The following is a 17,510-nucleotide window of genomic DNA, read 5'->3' on the forward strand; positions in this document are numbered from 1 at the left end:
GGATTATTATTTGTCTCCATTCTGATTGTTAAAACTTGGGAAAAACGTTTAATAAAAAAAAAAAGACTTTTAAATTGCCTAAGGTTAGCATTAAGGTTAAGGTCTGTCTTTGTTCCCTTTTAAAGTCTACATTTACAGTTTTGTGTTCTTGCTCTTTTGTTAAACATCATACTTTCTTATACATACCAAGTATAAATTCATCCTTTACATAATGAATGATCTGCGAGGAACCTGTAGACTGACTGCCCACGCTCAATACAGAACAAATGGGTATTTGAATTCTGATATTTCTTTAGGTTATTTAACCACCTCATCAAACGCCCCTTGGAGTCCTTGATCAGACGCTGGCTCTTGATGTCACTGAATGTTTTCAGAAGAAGGCAAAACGTTTCATACTGACCACAGTGCTGGATCTTATTACGCTTTAAAATACCAGTCAGAACATTCATAAATGTTGTAATGTGTATATAGTATATAGAATAGTTTGTGTTACAGGTTTCACGTTACTTGATATTGCTGTCTTGGCACAATGACAGGCGCCTCTTTATTAGCTGCATGTTCACCAGGAGCTTGTTGGTCTTGTCAGTAGCCACTGGTGAGATGAGACTTTCTCCAGCTGTGTGAGCAGCTTGGCTCCAGCTCCTATGTGTTGCTCAAATGTCTGATTCCCTTATGCCACCATAGTTGCTGCGGCTGACTGGAGATGTTAGCGCTACGGATTAGTAGTCACAATGTTTTGTTTTTTTTCTTTGTCTTTCATTTATTATTGTTTTCATATAAATGTTTCTCTTCACAGTCACTGGTATACACATTTACACCTTCAAGCTGCCAGCTACAACCACAGTCTTCCTGTTGTCCACTAAAGACTTTGAGACTGGGCGCTTTAGCTCAGCGCCGGTGGTAATGAGGCATGTCGATGCTTTTTCCCTAGAGGAATCAAACTAGCAACTTTGCTGACAGCATTGACTTTGTACTTGTTACAGCTCATAGGAATATATAGAGCTAAGAGCAGTTGCACAGGTGCTGAATAAAGGGGGAAAAAATACATTTCCCAGACCTTTACACTGTGCATTGCCATTTAATTAGCAAGAAGTCCATGAGAGAAAATCTTCAGCTGTTTAAACCCATAACATCCGTTGTAAATCAATTCAACAACTTTCTTGGTGATGTCCAAGCTTCTTTAGCTGCTTCCACTCCATATTGTGCTCTTTACTAACTGTAAGCATTCTGTTTTTGAAGATGGTTCTCTGCTTTTCTGTTGCAGTAGTCATGATCTGCGGGTTTTTTTTTTTTTTTTGGGAATTCCAGGTCTCTCCCTAGTCTGCTCCAAGCTTCAGCTTGGAGAGCTCAACCGCCACAATTGATCCCAGCAGCTGGAGCGGCAGCGAGAGCCCTGCCGAGGACATGGAGAGGATGAGCGACTCGGCAGACAAGCCTGTGGACAATGATGCAGAGGGGGTGTGGAGCCCTGACATTGAACAGAGCTTCCAGGAGGCCCTGGCCATCTATCCTCCTTGTGGGCGCAGGAAAATCATCCTCTCTGATGAGGGAAAGATGTATGGTGAGTAAAAGTTGTTGCATGTGTAAGTGTGAGTTTTCACATTCATTATCTCTGCTGCTTTTAGTTTTGAGGAATATATATATATATATATATATATATATATATATATATATATATATATATATATATATATATATATATATATATATATATATATATATAAATACAAAGCTAGTATCAGCAGCTAATCACCATAGGGAAACATTTACCTGGAATTAAATGTAATTAAGGTGACAAGTTGTGTTTTTACAGGCATTTTGTGGGAAGTGATTCAGACTTGCTCATAAACCTTATCAAGACCAGCCTGTTGAGTGTTTGTATGGATCAGTTGTCAGTAAGGGTATTTTCCAAAGTGCTGCTCCTTTAAAAAGGAAAGACATGCTTCAGTTATGGCTGTGCCGAGCAACGTAAGACTGATGGTGACTATGACCATGGAGCTGTCACTCTGGTTCACAGAAGTGCAAGTTTATAAGTAAAGCAGCATGAACTATTAGTCAGTAGCAGATGGTACTACGGCTGCCACCAGCTGTGCCCCCTCTCCTCCCACCACTCCCCCCCTGTTCCTGGCTGGCCTGGGTGATGTCATGGAAAGAGGGAATATTTTCTCTCTGCGGTGTTGGACCGTCTCACAGCCTGTCAGTGTCAAGTGAAAGCAGAAAGCTCCTCTGAGCATTGGGTTGCAGCTGTCATGTGACCCCTCCGGCCAAACAAAATGTAAATTCTAGGAGTTGCAGCGAATCCCCTCAGTTGCCACTACAAAGATGTGGGCTCAAACAACGGGATCCTCCCCACTGTCTCTCCCTCCAAATCCCTGGTCCCCACACAGAGCGAGGCTGCCAGAGAAGCTGCCCCTCTGCTGTGGATTAAAGCATGAAAAATTATTTTTCTAGAGTTATAAATGAGCAATGCTAAGTGTAAGCCTCTTTTCGATTCAGTTGACATTCTCAGTATTATAAAAATGTTTTTCTGAAATGTCTTCAGATTGTGGTATTTTTGATTTCTTCTTTTTGACAAGTTTTAATTTTTAATTTTCATTTCCTGTGTCAAATGCTTAATTACAAAATCTTATATGTAAGTTGTGCCAATTAATAAAATTATTTGCACTGGTATGGATTTACCACAAACCGTCGCAAAACGCCGCTGCCCATAGCATGTTTTCTTTTTACATTTCCCAACAAGGCTATTGTCTAAGATAGATTACGAAACCCCAGCAACAAATCCAAACAAATGTTTTGCTATTGTGGTGTTGAACCCACCTTAAAATCTGCTGAAGAAGCGACTGCAGGGTTGAATAGTGGTTGGGCCTGCCAGATGTGCTCCATATCTGGTTACAGATGGCTCGTCAGCAGCTGAGTGTTTGGGCTGTGCCCTGGTCTAACTGAAATGAGAACTGTTTGTCACAGAAGTAAAATGATTTTCATGTGTAGATGCTGAAAAGGTTTGGCAGGGACGGCTACTACTGCATGATAATGTTGCAGAATTGTAGCAAAAAAGGAGCTAAATGCTTCTGTTCAGTTTTGGGGGAAAATGTTTTCATTTTTTTAATAATTGAAGATGCAGTACCTGAAAAATATGATGTTGGTGATATCTTTCTGCCGATTTCACTGGGGAGCACACTGCTGCTGGTCTTTTGTACTGGTGCTTTCTCAAGTGGCAATGCTTGTTCTTCAGCCCTTCAATGTGTTGCTGCTTTTTAATGCCAATGTGACTTTCCTAAAACCACTGTGGGTTTCACTTAAAGACAAAAAAGAAAATAGTTTTAATTTGAATAGGTTGCAGGAGTTCATTACTTTCATAACAATCTTTAGTGTTTCCCACAGACTTCGATTTGCAGCGTGGGCGTGCGTGCACGAGCGAGTGCGGGTGAACCAGCTGGTGGTTAAAGCATGAAACATGAGGCTAGCAGGTTAGCGAGGTTTGAAGTTTTTAAAATGAGAGTAACAGATTGTCCACTATTATGTTGATCATGGATGGAGATCTTTTGAACATGAAATAATAAAAAAAAAAAAGTTAACAGTTATTCTTGTTTGTCTGTTAATATGGATTCCTTGCGGGCCACCCAAGAAAGAATCTATGTATAGGATATGTATAGGAAAGGCTATTGTTGACTTTTCCAAATCAGTCAAGGATCAGTAATGGTTATATAGTAATGCCTGTCACAATAATTGTCTTTATTTACCAGTCATTCATTTTCTTGCCCGCTTATCCAATTCACGGCTGTCCTAGCTGTCATGGGGTGTGACAGGTAGGGTACACCCTGATCAAGTCTACTGCAGGGGGAACGCAGACAACAGTTCATCCTCAAATGTACACAGTGCCATGAAAAAGCGTTTGCCATTCTGATTTTTTGCATATTAGCCATACATTTCTGATCATCAAACAAAATGTAATATTGGACAAAATGAAGTTTTCAATTATTATTTATTATTTTTTTAGACAAAAAAGAGAGAGAAAAAAGAGAGAAATCTACCTGGTCCTATGTGGGGGGAGGGAGTAATTGCCCCCCCCATGTTAAACCATAAATTATCTTTGATAAATGCCAGGCCAGATGAATCAAGAAATCACTTAAATAGAACCTTTCAGACAAAGTGAAGTAGGCTGAAAGATCAATTATGTAAAACCTAAGACAACAAATACTTTTAACAGCACTGTACTTACCCACTTGTGAAAGGAAGCTGGAGTACCTGTAAGAAATAAAAACACGATGACACAGGCAGAACATGTGGACTCTACACAAAAAAGCCCCGACTGGCCAGTAGTTTCGAACGGAGGATTGTTTTCTTCTTAAGCTAATCGCTAACCTCTGTACAGACTTATTACAGACCTATTTATTGTACCCTGTATGGACATGGCCGTAATGTTTTCCTTTGTGTTTGCAAGCATGTTTATTTAGATAAGAATGTCATGAGTAATTCAGGCAACAAATATTTTACCCACCGTAGCAGGGTTTGGGTGTAGTGAGCCTAAGCCAAATGAACTCTCTCATACATCCATAGAAGAGAAAGAACACACACAGTGACAGTAGTCCAGGTGAAGTGATTGGTAATATATTATTTGAGGTTAATGGGCATTTTTCACAATGACTGTATAATTACGGTCGGGAAGTTTTGAAGACTAGGCCTGAGTACACTTGGTCCCACTCCAGAGCTCTCTAAGAAGCATTCTGGGTGAAAGCTTAATGAAAAAGAAGAGCTCATTAAGGGTCTATGAGGTAATGTTTCTGTTTGCTGTGTGGCTTTTTTTTTTTTTTTAAGCACGATTGTGCAAAAACTGATTTTCATGGATCTTGTTGGCGAGGTGGAAAATGGGGAAAGGAAGAATCCAAAATTTGATATGGATCGAGGCATGGATTCGTGCAACACATGTCCAGTTTTATGAATGAACTGATGTTAGCAATGCTCAAAACCTTTTGGATGTATGTAACTAAACAGTCATTTCTACCATTAGCTGTACAGCTAACCAACAATGGATAGTGCAGCTCGTTGCCAAATCAACAGGTCAGGTGTTACCCATGCCTTGTTTGTTTTGCAATTCATTGTTTAATGATAGAACTGTGAAACTATTATTAACTCTGAAGGAACCCAACCATGGCAGCTGTGTGTGGACTGCTACCACTTCTGGTTTAAATTATGTCATTATTCCCCAGGACCTTATCAAGTCCTGCGATCCACACCTTTACCTGTGGCAGGATCAGTACACACTGTACACCGGTCCTGCTCACTGTGGTGTAGAGGTGTATGGCATGTGCTGTTGTTTTGGGGGAAAAAAATGTTTTTTTGTATCTAGAGAAGTCAACTGAGAGGAAGCAATCAAAATCCAAACTGCTGAGTTTGAATGTTATACCTTTGAATGTAATTTTTGTGCAAAATTCCTCAGATTTTCCATTTATAGTCTTTGCTAAGAGTACGCCCTTTTGGAATACCATCAAAGACAAGTGACCAATGAAGCGGTCCTCTGTGCTGCTGCTAGGGATTGATTCGTGTTAAACGTCCAGTGATTTGTCTTTTAAAAGGGGAGAGGCTAATATGATGCTGTCGAAGACCAAGAGAAACGCAGACAGGCTCTACACAAATGCTCTCATGGCATCTTGGATGAAAGCTGGCTACAAGGAGACAGGTATTTTGTAGTTGAGAATCCCTGGGGATGGCATAGTGTTCCATGCACAGAGCTCATCACAAGAGGAGCTGCCCCGAGTGCCCTTAAGCCCTTTGTTATCTTGGGGTAGAGTGTAGTTAATTAGCAACAGTCTCTATAGCAACTGTGTTGCGGTACAAAACAATTTCTAATTTCTGCTTCCTAGCTTATTGTGATGTTTACCTGAAGTGTTTCGGATGTGCTGAGACTAGTGTTGGCTGGCACTGTGCCTATTCTCAGTGGCTAATTGTGGCAGCAACAGGAGATGCTACATCTGCATAGGCTGCATCGCCGGCATTTGCCATGTCTTCAGACTTTGGCAAATATTTTTAACAACAAAGGGAAATGGAGGGCATTGGCCCTTACCCAAAGGCTTACGACTCTATACTTGTGTAATTCACCTGCTGTGCTAGGCTGCATTCATTTACCCCAGAAATAGAGTTGATAAATGAAACAACACGCTTCACTCAAATTGTATGTTTATTCATTGAGTTATGTATTTGCACTACCCAGCAAGCTAAATGACAATGGTGAATTTTTCTCAGTTACTGTTTGGGGAAAAAAAAAAATAAAGACCTGAATTTTATTCTACCTACTGACAAATAAATATGCAAATACATACTCTACTTGTAGGCTGTACAACACCTAAATATATATATTTATATTATTACTGGTCCTTCACAGTTGAATACATTGTTATAGCTTAAAGGCTTTTTGATGGAGACTTAATTACTTACCTTGGAGATTTGGACTACTCCCTATGCTTGTATTATTGCGTCTTGCTGGTTTTGATAAACAGTAGCAGCAATAATACCATTATTTATTTTTCTAAAAATAGCAAACACAGTCTGTAAATGACCAAAAACCATACGTTGTAATGTTCTCACTGTAGGTGGGCTGCAGGACACGGTGCCTGCATGTGTTACTTGATGTAAAGCTTTTCCTATTACCATTCTACTGTTTGCTCTGACATCTCGTCAGTGATCCAGCCCAGACCCCTCCTGTGGGAACTAAGTGGCACTTGGTTTGCAGGGATGCCAAGGATGAGTTAGATATAATGAGCAGACCTGGCTTGCCCTCGATGGCCCAGCGCTGTGCTCCTCTGGGGCTCGTCTCATCGGGCCGAGCATGCTCTGAGACAGAGCGAGCGGACCTGATCCTCCCTGCTGGGCGGATAATGAGGAATTCTGGGATCAGCTCAGGCTCCCTGAGTCACCTGCATTCACTCAGAATGGAGTGTGAGGAACTTCATTGCAGGAGAGGCATCACACACCTCCAGAATAATCCCTCATTTGTTCCCTTGCCATTGTCAGTGTAAGACTACTGTGTTTTCACACACGACAGTGAAAAAGTCCAATTTTTTATGTCTCTCTCAAAAGGAGGAACTATTGAAAGTGTAAATAGTATTGATGCAGGTATGATTATGGAAGGAAGAAGTCATTTTGAGTTTCAAGAAGATTTAAGGGTTTTTTTTAACGTCAGATTTTTATAAACTGGTTATTTATTCATCATGGTTCACTAAGTAGTCATATATTTTAGACTGACCCAGTAAAAGGAGGAAAACCTAACATGAAGCAGCTCGATTTGTCAAAGAAGGAAAACACTCTTCCACTCAGCAGTTTTTTCTGAGCTTACAGTCAGAAACAATCGTTTCTATTGATAATTCAGCTAATCTAAAAGAAGAAACGAGTGGCTAGGAGTCACTTGTCAGGAGTCACTAGGAGCAGGTGTATGTGAGAATCCAAATGTGTGACAAAGTCAGGTCAGGCATTAAATGGCCTTATCCTACCAGCTCCATAGCAAAAAGCGCAGATGATATCTGATTGTGCCGATTCGTGCCTAAACCAGACAGAGTATATATCTGGAACTGATGTGAACTGTCTCATGCTGAGTGCTTCATGTGATAGGGAACAACTTGTGATATTGCCCTGCGCTGATTCTCCTGCCTTTTTCTCAAGGTCATGTGTGACAACAGCTGAAGAATAAAGAAACAAAGAGAACATGTGAGAGAAACTCATGAGTAGTGTGAATCTCCAAAATGTTGCCATTTAGCTGTGGTGTGTAACAAGCCGTCATTAAGAGACTAGCCTGTGAAAGCAGTTTTATATGATTGATCTGTATGGGTTGTTGGCTTTACTGGTTCCAAAAGCATCATATTTGGGGTATGAAAGGTCTGCCTCTTTAGTTTGGGCACATGCATTATTTATTCCTTAATGACACACACAGCAGTTGTCTTTTGTAATTCAAGCCATTTTTCTGTTGTCTCTTTCAGTAAGCCTTTTGGTGATTGCACATGTTGTTTTGCACTCTGAACAGGATGGGTCTATTGTGAACAGCGGACTAGTCAAACAAGTGTATGGACGAGAGCCAGCAGGAACATCCAGATAACTGACGATTCTGATTATTTCACTGAAAATTTTAGATTTTCCTACACGTCTGCATCGCATGTATGCATGTTTCGGTGACTCCGAGAATGCAGTTAATGAGAATCGGGCTAAAATTGGACCCACATCTAGAGCTACTCTGTTGCTGAGCAGCAAAATTTATTTTGAAGTGGATTTTATTTTATTTTATTTTTTATTTTTTTGTAAGTTTTTTTTCGGAGGGTAGATATCAGCTCACAGTCGTGTCCGTGTTGCGGTGACCGAGCATAACGTGTTGTGACTTGCGTGAGATTACCGTCTCCTGCTCACAGCCTCCTATGGTTAGGGGGTTCGTGCCTCACAGGGGTGCTTAGCCCACGCTGAGGTGAATAAGAAAATGTAGGTATAAGCAGCGCTGATGCCAAGGAGACTGAGGAGATGTTACTGAGAGGGGTTTTGTGTAGAAGAGCGGGCTTTCAAAGCCAGAGAGTGCATTTTTTTTAAGTTAGTTTTTGGCCTATTTGATATATTCATGTATGCAATGAACAATTGCAAGGCATGCAAGCACGGAAAAAGAAACACTTTGAAAGGCATTTTTGTACACCTCACTCCAATGTTTTAATGATCAAAGTGTATTTTATCACCTTAAACAAAAACCCCAAACATTTCAGATTTGTGCACATTCATGTTTGCCCATATCTGCATCAGAAAGAGACTTAACCAACAGATTCATGAGGCTGTTTTTAATTTTCCCTATGTTTGGAAGTGTTTGCACTGAATGGTTAGATTAGGCTGTGGCTCAGTGCCTGCCTGAATCAGGAGTACATGGGGTGTGTCCCTGCTCTGAGGTCTGTGTGAGGCCCTCTGAGCCAGGCTTCTGGTTTCAGGTTGCATGTTCCCAATTGGCTGCCTTTGTTTGACTAAAACACAGTGAGACTCTGGGCTTCTTAAAGATGCAGTGTCACTTTTTTAGTGTGCTCCTAAAGAAAAAAATAATGTTTCGTGCTGACTACATCTTATCCCATTGATGAAACACTTTTATTCTGATGAGATCATCTCATACTGATAGGACCATTTTGTGTAATCAACATATGAATGGAATCTGAATGCCACTGTTATGCTCTCATCCAGCGCGCAGGGACTACACTCCAGTGCTAACACAGACTGTCATCTCTTTCTTTGCTGTTAGTGAAATGGAGAAAGGTCTCTCAACACTGAGCAGCATCCCTGGAAACAAAAGAAGACAGCAGCTATATCCATGAAATTATCACACTTAATGATGTTATGTTGCGACCTGACTCTAATATCATATATGGATAAACCTTGTAATGTGACATAAGAGCATACTTATCAGCCGGTGCCTCTCTGTGTTATTTTCAGTACCTATTTTGTATTTAAACCATTTCACTTTAAACCTCGGATAAATTATAACTTTGAGTCAAAATTATCTCAGCTTGTCTTCATGATTACAAAGAAGGTGAGATATAAGAGCCCATCATGACCACAAAGTTTGACTTTTCATTTATACATATTGGCCACAGCCAACATGTCTTCCTTTGTGCTCAGATGCTGAATTGATCCTGAGAGATTGAAAATATTGATTTGACTCAGCGTCTTACTTTGTTGTGGAGAAGGGGGGCAGTGTACCTTCCTGACTGTTAGCACCGTGTTCACACATTGGACTTGCCACACAGCCAGTTCCTCGGGAGACTCATAATTACAGCCGTCCTCTCAGATTAGTCCAGCAGCCTATCCAACTGTGGCTTTACTCCCTGGTCATTTATTTCATCCCTTTCCCTCTCCCGAGAGGCAGACCTCAACACAATGACCAGGCCAGCCTCTACAATAATGTATGTGATGATAAACACAGTGGATCCTAATTGATAGAGTGATTCAGACAAGGGCTAGCTGTGCAAATTGGTCCCCTGTGAGTATATTGCACAGAGTTGGGACTAGCAGGTTTCAGCTCTGGCCTTGTTTGAAAGGCGCAGAGCAAAGAGAGAGGAAATAGAATGGGCTGGACCTGCTGAGTGATAAAGAGGCTGTCTTTTCCTCTGAATGCAGGCACAGTTCAGCAGAGGTTGGCTGCTGTAATCCCCTCAGTGTCTCCAGGAAGGCTCAGGTTAGTGACCTGCTGCTTCGTGATGTCTTGTAAGATTTTGAGAGAACACCTCACCTTTAATCCCCCACTGCTCAGCTAACACATTAGCTCAACTGCTCCTGACCCAGCCCCTGCAATAAAGCCTTTTATCTAGCTCAATAAGGTCATTTGAAGTTAAGTATTGATTTCTTTTGGTGTCCAGAGAAAAATGGATTTTTAAAGAGCTGTTAATTACAGTTGAACACTGCATTATAGTGAGAACTTAATTTTCGTGACTGGATTTTTAAACCTCGGTCGGGTCAGTTTGAAATTCAGGAAATAACCTCAATCCAGTTTACTTGAAATTTCACATAAAGATTTTATGCTTGGCTAGTGTGAGAAAAGTACCGATGAGAATAAGGTGCAGTGGAAACGGACTCAAATAAATTTTGATGTACAGAAAGGTGACAGACCAAATGGGGGGAAAAAAGAAAACGGTGAGGTCACCCCCAGAGCATTGATTCTACAAGTCTCTGGTGATCTGCTGAAGCAACTTAGCGCCGTTCGTCAAATAGATATTCACTCAGTTGTTGGCTGAGACAGCTAACATGTTAGCCCCAAACCTCCCGTAGATCTTCAGTTGCTCTAAATTCTCATAACTAGAACACCGTAGCGTGGGGATACTGATTCATATCATTTTTATACCCTTCAAACCATTCACCAACACTCCTAACTTGTGTGTGTCGGGGGTGGCACTGGTGCTTCGACAGACATATACCCCTACAATATCAACAGAAGGACCTCAGCCATCCCAACAACAGACTGTTCTCTCTGTTGAGGTCAGGAAAGCGATTCCGCTCCCTGAAGACCAACACAGAGAGACTGAGGAGGAGCTTCTTCCCGCAGGCGATACGGTCTCTCAATCACACCACCACACAGTACTGACCCACACATATAGGTCTTATACACACTGGACATTCTGGACATTGTTTTCACTTCATCACTTTAAGCATATTTGCACTGCACAAGACACTTACAAATGTGGATTGCACAACACTGGACATTATTTCTTCATTTCCAGTTAATACTTGTACAGCTGCTGTTATTGTGTGTGTGTGTGTATATATATATATATATATATATATATATTTATATTTCTTCATACATTCTTATATAGTTCTATACTGTGTATTTTGTTGTACAGTTATTTTATTTTTTAACTTTAATTTATATATTTTATCTTATTCTTTCCCAGTTAAATTTACCCTTCACTCTAATTTGTGTTGTACAGTTATTTCATTTTTAACTTTAATTTTTATATTTTATTTTATTCCTTCCCAGTTAAATTCACCCTTTTTAATTTTCATATGTATTTCCTATCTTATTCATAGCCTTTTCTTTTTTTATTTAGGTCACGAGCAGTTGTCTAAGCATTTCACTGCATATCGTACTGTGTATGACTGTGTACGTGACAAATAAAATTTGAATTTGAATTTGAAGAAGAGGTAGTTAACAGGAAGCACATCTTTCAAACGCAATGGTGCCCTTTTCTACAGAGTTGAAGTCTCATCCATACCAGTCTCTAGAAATCTTATGTTCCCTCACTGATGCAGTGTAAATGTGTCAAAAGAGACAAAACTGCCACAGGTTTGTACTTTCAGTCATTCTAGTTTTCATGTGTTACACAGTAGGTTACAGAAATTGGGATGTGCGTGAGAAGCAGTAGTAACTCTTTTGCATGACAACAACAGTGAGCATAACCTAACATAACTAAGCCTTTGGTGGGGATCAAGGGCTCTGTTTTTTTCCCCTTTGTCATCACTGGTGCTCAGCCAGTCGATCATACCGATTCCCAATTGATTGCATGAAGCGTAGTCAAGATGCAATAAAAGAAAAAAGGTTTGTCAGCTGCACTTGAAATAAAACTTTAAGTTGCTTAAGAAACAACATACAGCTTTGACTTTGTGGGCAAAGGTGAGCTGCTGGCTGGTTATTACCCAGGACATCTTATTAACATAGAATAGAATAGAATAGAATAGAATAGCCTTTATTGTCATTGTACAGAGTACAACGAAATTGGAGTGCCACTCCCTTGGTGCAAGTTTCAATAATAAATATAAATGTAAAATATAAAAAGTACAAAAAAAACAATCGTAAGTACTCAAACAATAGTATGTACAATATATACAGGATAGCAGCATTAATATGATGACAGTATGAATAGCAGCATGATATAATGACAGTGACGGTATGGAATAGGTTCAGTTGTTTTTGTGCTTATTTACTACGGTGATCGCTCTGGGAAAGAAGCTATCCCTGAATCTGTTTGTCCTGGTTTTATGTGACCTGTACCGTCGGCCTGACGGTAATAGTTCAAACAGTTGGTTGCTGGGGTGAGAGTGGTCCTTGATGATATTGCCAGCTCTGCTGAGGTACCGAGAGTTTGCAGTGACCTCCAGGCTGGGCAGAGAGCAGCCAGTGATCTTCTGGGCTGTGTTGATGACCCTCTGCAGTACTTTCCTGTCTGCAGCTGAGCACCCTGCATACCATGTTGTTATGCCGTACGTTAGGATGCTAAGACTTGCTGTCAATAATCACCCCAGTGTCAAACTAAAAGCATGAACAGCTGCCTGTGATTGACTAGACTTGACTTAAGTGAGTAAACACAAATATGGCAGAAGTTGAATATGAACATTGTATTTTAGTTCAGGCTGGGAGGAGGATTTTTGTTGTTGTTTATTGGCAATTGAAATCACTCTATTCCATCTACAGTTTGAGTGTGGCTCTGCTGAAGAAGGGCAGTATGCAACTTTTAAAACCAAGATGCTGTTTTTCAAGCTAAGAAACTCTTTACAGACTTCTTTAGTTATCAATGTAAAATTCCACAGTCATGATGGATGGTGCAAAGATAAGATCATCTAATCCACTTCAGATCAGGAATCTGCAGGAAAGGTCTGTGTGATGGCAAAGCAGAGGGGAAATTTTACATTTATTGAATTTGTGGTTTTTCCAAAAGCCAAACAAACATACAGAGTACATAGAGCTACAGGACTTCCAGATACACCTCACTCACCAGCTCAGTAGGAAAAAAACACAAATGCAGTGAAGGTCCACTAATATAATAGTATGACCTGCTCGACTTTCCTCACACACGGGCAGAACTTGATCAGCTTCAGACCAATAGTTTAGTCTATACTCCTAATATTCTCACACAGCAACAATGGTGAAAAGAAATTACACATTAGCTCAATTTTATTTTTCCAACTTTATGAAAAATTTGCACTGCAAGATTTGGTGAAAGAATTTACAGTTATGTAAATATATATGTGTGTATCTGTCTGTCTGTCTGTAACCTTTGTATTTACTCACAAAGTACATTTACACTTTCTTAACCAGTCAAGACGTCATTCACCTTTTCTGTAAAATAGAATAGAATTCAACTTTACTGTCATTGCACAGGTACAGGGCAACGAAATGCAGTTTGCATCCATCCAGAAGTGCTTTAGTGATATAGATATATTACAATATATATTAGCAATAATATAGATATGTGAGTATATTACAGAAATGGGTCTATTATGGTATGTTATAATGTACACGGTATGAAGTATGTTGTGAATATTCTATAAGTATGCACAGGCTGTAGTGAGTACAAGCTATGTACAGGCTATGAACAGGATATAAATATGAAAAACTATACAGAATATGAAATAAATAACTTTACAGAAATCTGAGATATACAGCTATACAGAAATGGGAACTATGCAAGTTGTAAACAGTTGTAGGATTAAAAATTATCGAATGTACAGAATGATTATTTACACAGAGCTATACAGTAGTGCAGTTAAGATAAGTGAGATATAATTCCTACAGAGGCTATATAAAGTGCTAGTGGTTGTGAGTGGTGGTTCAGTCCATTTCAAATTAGCACACACATTTAAGAACTAAGACTCTCAGCAGTGCCTCAGTGTGTAACAAATGGTCATATCAAACTATATAAAGTCACATAAAATAGAAAACCCACTCAGTGTTTTGCCTCTCTGTCAGTTTAGAAATTGTCAGGCTTTGAAGTAAATGAATTGCTCTTAATTGTAGGCTTTCTTATTTTTACATCCCTGCTTTTCTTGTCTAAATGCAGACTGAATTGAGTTGTTTCCTGTGAATATGGGTGGAACACCCGTGTTCATGTGAGGCCAGCACTGAAAAAGCCTGTGAGAGTTTTATGAGAGAATTTAGAGACTGCTATGTGTAAATTATAGTATGTTAAGAGACTGCCATAATAATCGCCTTCCACTGGATCAAGAAAGTGTTAATTTCAAACAAGTTCAAATCCAGAGCATAACAAAAATACATTGCGTATACTACAACAATAAAACCTTTTATTTGTGTGCAGTGTACTTCCTGTTACATAATTAGTGAGTAAATAAAACGCATACATGGAGTGTCAGTTTATGAGAAGATGAAGCTTAAAGCTTTCCATTTTCGCCCACAGGCACTGGGATGGTTTGTGTTTGTGAGACAGTGCGAGTGTGTAGGAGGAGGAGAGATTTCTATTGTGTCACAGAGAATGGCAGTAGTGTTTGCGATCATTGTGGCGTCACGCATGCAGTGTCTGGCCTTGAAGTCTTTCTTATGGACTCGCACTGCCAGTCTGAGAGCCTAACAATGCAGGGAGGGAAAGCACTTGTACAAGCAGCTGGTGGACTGGAGTCAGATGTTATGATGAGCTGATATTATCTTCTGTCTTCTACAAGAGACTTCATAGCTGAAAAGGCTCGACTGCAGCAGAGCTGTGACCTGGATTGTTATCAAATGGACAGGAATAAACTTGTAAATGTTGGTGCAACACTTTCCTCAGGAAACACCTGCCAGGTCTGGCCAGCTGCAGGCATTTTATATTTAGTTGTAATTGTTTAAGCTTACATAACTGACGTATTGTGTTCTCGCCATAACAGTTGCGTGTGATTTTTGTTCCTTTGAGATTATTTATCGCAGAGGTTGTGTGCCTAGTCTTTGACCTCTCGCTAAGGGCTAACATAATGCTAAACTGATAGCATGCTGTTTCCCCTGCAAAAAGGGCACTGTCAATTATTCTTTGAAGTCTCAGGTTCTCCTTCAGTTGGCAAGCTGTGGTTTCCCATTGATATTTCAAGTAAAAGGCTTCCTGCCCCTGCCTACTATTCCCAAAACCTGGGACGAATGCCTTCATATTGTTGGTTTAGTCTATTATGATGCTAATGTCTGCCTGAGACCCTTGAGTCATCTATCACAGATGACAGGAAATCTGGGGCCTTTGTGTTGGCTCACGACACAGGCGCACACACGTGCACATAAGGAAACAAACACGACTGCGTAGAAGTCTAAATAACTAACTAATCCAAAAAGCTAATGGAAAGATTTATAGCTTGTCAGTAATAAGAGGTGCATTGAATGATGCAGTTAGTGCAGCTAATTATTTTCATTCATTAATCATTTGGTCAAATACGCCCAAGCCTTTTTCACAAAAGGTACAAGATTTTACCAGATGTCTTATTTCACCAACCGCTAATGTAAACAGTAATTATGAGACAATTAAAAGCTGTCAACAGATGCTATTGATTAGTAATTCTGTGTTCGGTTTATTGCTGATCAACTAGTTGTTCTTGCGCTAAGTCTACCTTTCAAAAGCTGTGAAGCATCTTAAATAATTGTCCAACAAGAAAAAGTGCGTACAGATCCACTGAGAGATGATTTCAGTGTTATTAATATGGCCTCTGCTAATTTACAGCCTTAATCTATGTTATTAATGTAGCTTCGTAATGTGCTGGTCAGTACTGTGTGTTGCCTTCTGTTCTGTGAGGCTGCCTGGTCAAGGCCTAGCTAAACACAGACAGTCGAGTGGTAGAAGTCACACACATGTGGGCAGTCTGCCGACTGCTTCTCTGCCAAGCCCGCCGCTGTTTCATGGCAAAGTGCTGGGCCAGATGTGACTGTGGTTGTGCCTGCATGAGAGAGGGGGGAAAGTGCTGTTACAGGAAATGAAAGCTTTTAAAAAGAGGAAGGGGAAAAAACTCACAAAGAGCTGTAAACTATTGTTCTTGCTCCTCGGGAGGTTGCAATCGAGCCAGGTAAAAATGTTTAATATGCCATTACTAAAATTAGCTTGGTATTTTTGTTACACAGGTTAATAAAGGTTATGGTAATATATTCAATGACAAACCTTCATGTTTATTTGCCAGTGAAGATTCAGCACTGCTGTACTTATGATTGCCACTGAACATTTATCACGTGGAATTCTACTATGTTTAGACATAAGGATTTTTTTTTTTTTGGTTTGGTTTGATAGGATGGGTTAAAGACAAATGTTAGTTGAAAAATGAATTTTAGCTGAGGAACTGTCTTACTCCTTAAATTAGGTCTGCATCTCATTCTGCATTGCATTTATATCAATAATCCTAATTCCTTTAACCTTACGATTTGAAGAAAAGCTTTTCAAATATTCTTCAAACAATTGGTCAGTTCACCACTCCAGTCACTTGACAGGAAATTAACTTGCCACTGTTTTGGTAAATTAATTATGCATTTATAGTCAGAAGGAAAGCTCAGCTTGAGCAGTTTGGAGGCAAAGTAAGAGATAAGGTTGAGATACTTTGGACATGTGCAGATGTCACTTAAGTGTTGGTGATCCACCAGTATCCAGCTCTCTGAAGCAGCAAGACCGGTTTTTATTGTCTGTTCCTTTAGAACTCAAGCTTTTCTATAGACTTTCATTTTTAAATATGATGTTTGGATTTCAAGTGCTGTGAATGACATTCTAGAAGTGTCTGTAAATACTGCTTTGTTCAGTGGGATAAAAGAATGCAAAGCCTGAAATGTGCATATACAAATTCATTCATGTTCTTCTATGAGGCACTTTGTATCAAAAGGCTGAAGGAGGGAATCGATTTTTATTATTTTTTCTATGAAATAATGTAACAAAAAGCCACATAGTGCCTCTTCCAGCTCTTACATTTGATCTGACTAATGCTCGAAATCTGTTATTCTCAATTTTACACACACACACACACACACACACACACACACACACACACACACACACACACACAGAAGCACAACTTTATTAGTACAGGACATAACTGCTTTTGGCTAGAGTTAATAGTGAAGATAACAAGACGTTATCGGCCAGAATCTTAGTGTTTGTGTCTTTGATGGTCGTGCTCGTTGTGGACCTTTCTTTAAATGTCAAGACACTGGTTTCATTAACCCCACAGATATCAACCTCAGATAATGGCATATCAATATGTTTGCCTGTGTCAAAGCTCACTCTTTCTAAAGCTAATCAGAGCTAATCTAGTGAGACACAGAGGACAGTGCTTTATGAAGTGTGTTCAGT

General features: G+C 39.8%; 1 protein-coding gene across 6 annotated transcripts in view; it reads left to right on the forward strand.

The window, feature by feature from the left end:
- tead1b (TEA domain family member 1b) overlaps positions 1-17,510 on the forward strand; it is a 50,964-nt gene that overhangs the window by 13,263 nt on the left and 20,191 nt on the right. For all 6 annotated transcript variants that reach the window (XM_085269783.1, XM_085269784.1, XM_085269785.1 and 3 more), the window contains exon 3: positions 1,309-1,561. In XM_085269783.1, the coding sequence (XP_085125909.1) occupies positions 1,405-1,561 (157 nt within the window). In that variant the 5' untranslated portion in view covers positions 1,309-1,404. The remainder of the gene's footprint in view (positions 1-1,308; positions 1,562-17,510) is intronic.

This window comes from Mchenga conophoros, linkage group LG1 (assembly GCF_057382185.1).
Source record: "Mchenga conophoros isolate Kocher_MC1m ecotype Shallow Benthic linkage group LG1, M_conophoros_male_GT1.1, whole genome shotgun sequence".
In the NCBI taxonomy this organism is placed as follows: domain Eukaryota; kingdom Metazoa; phylum Chordata; class Actinopteri; order Cichliformes; family Cichlidae; genus Mchenga; species Mchenga conophoros.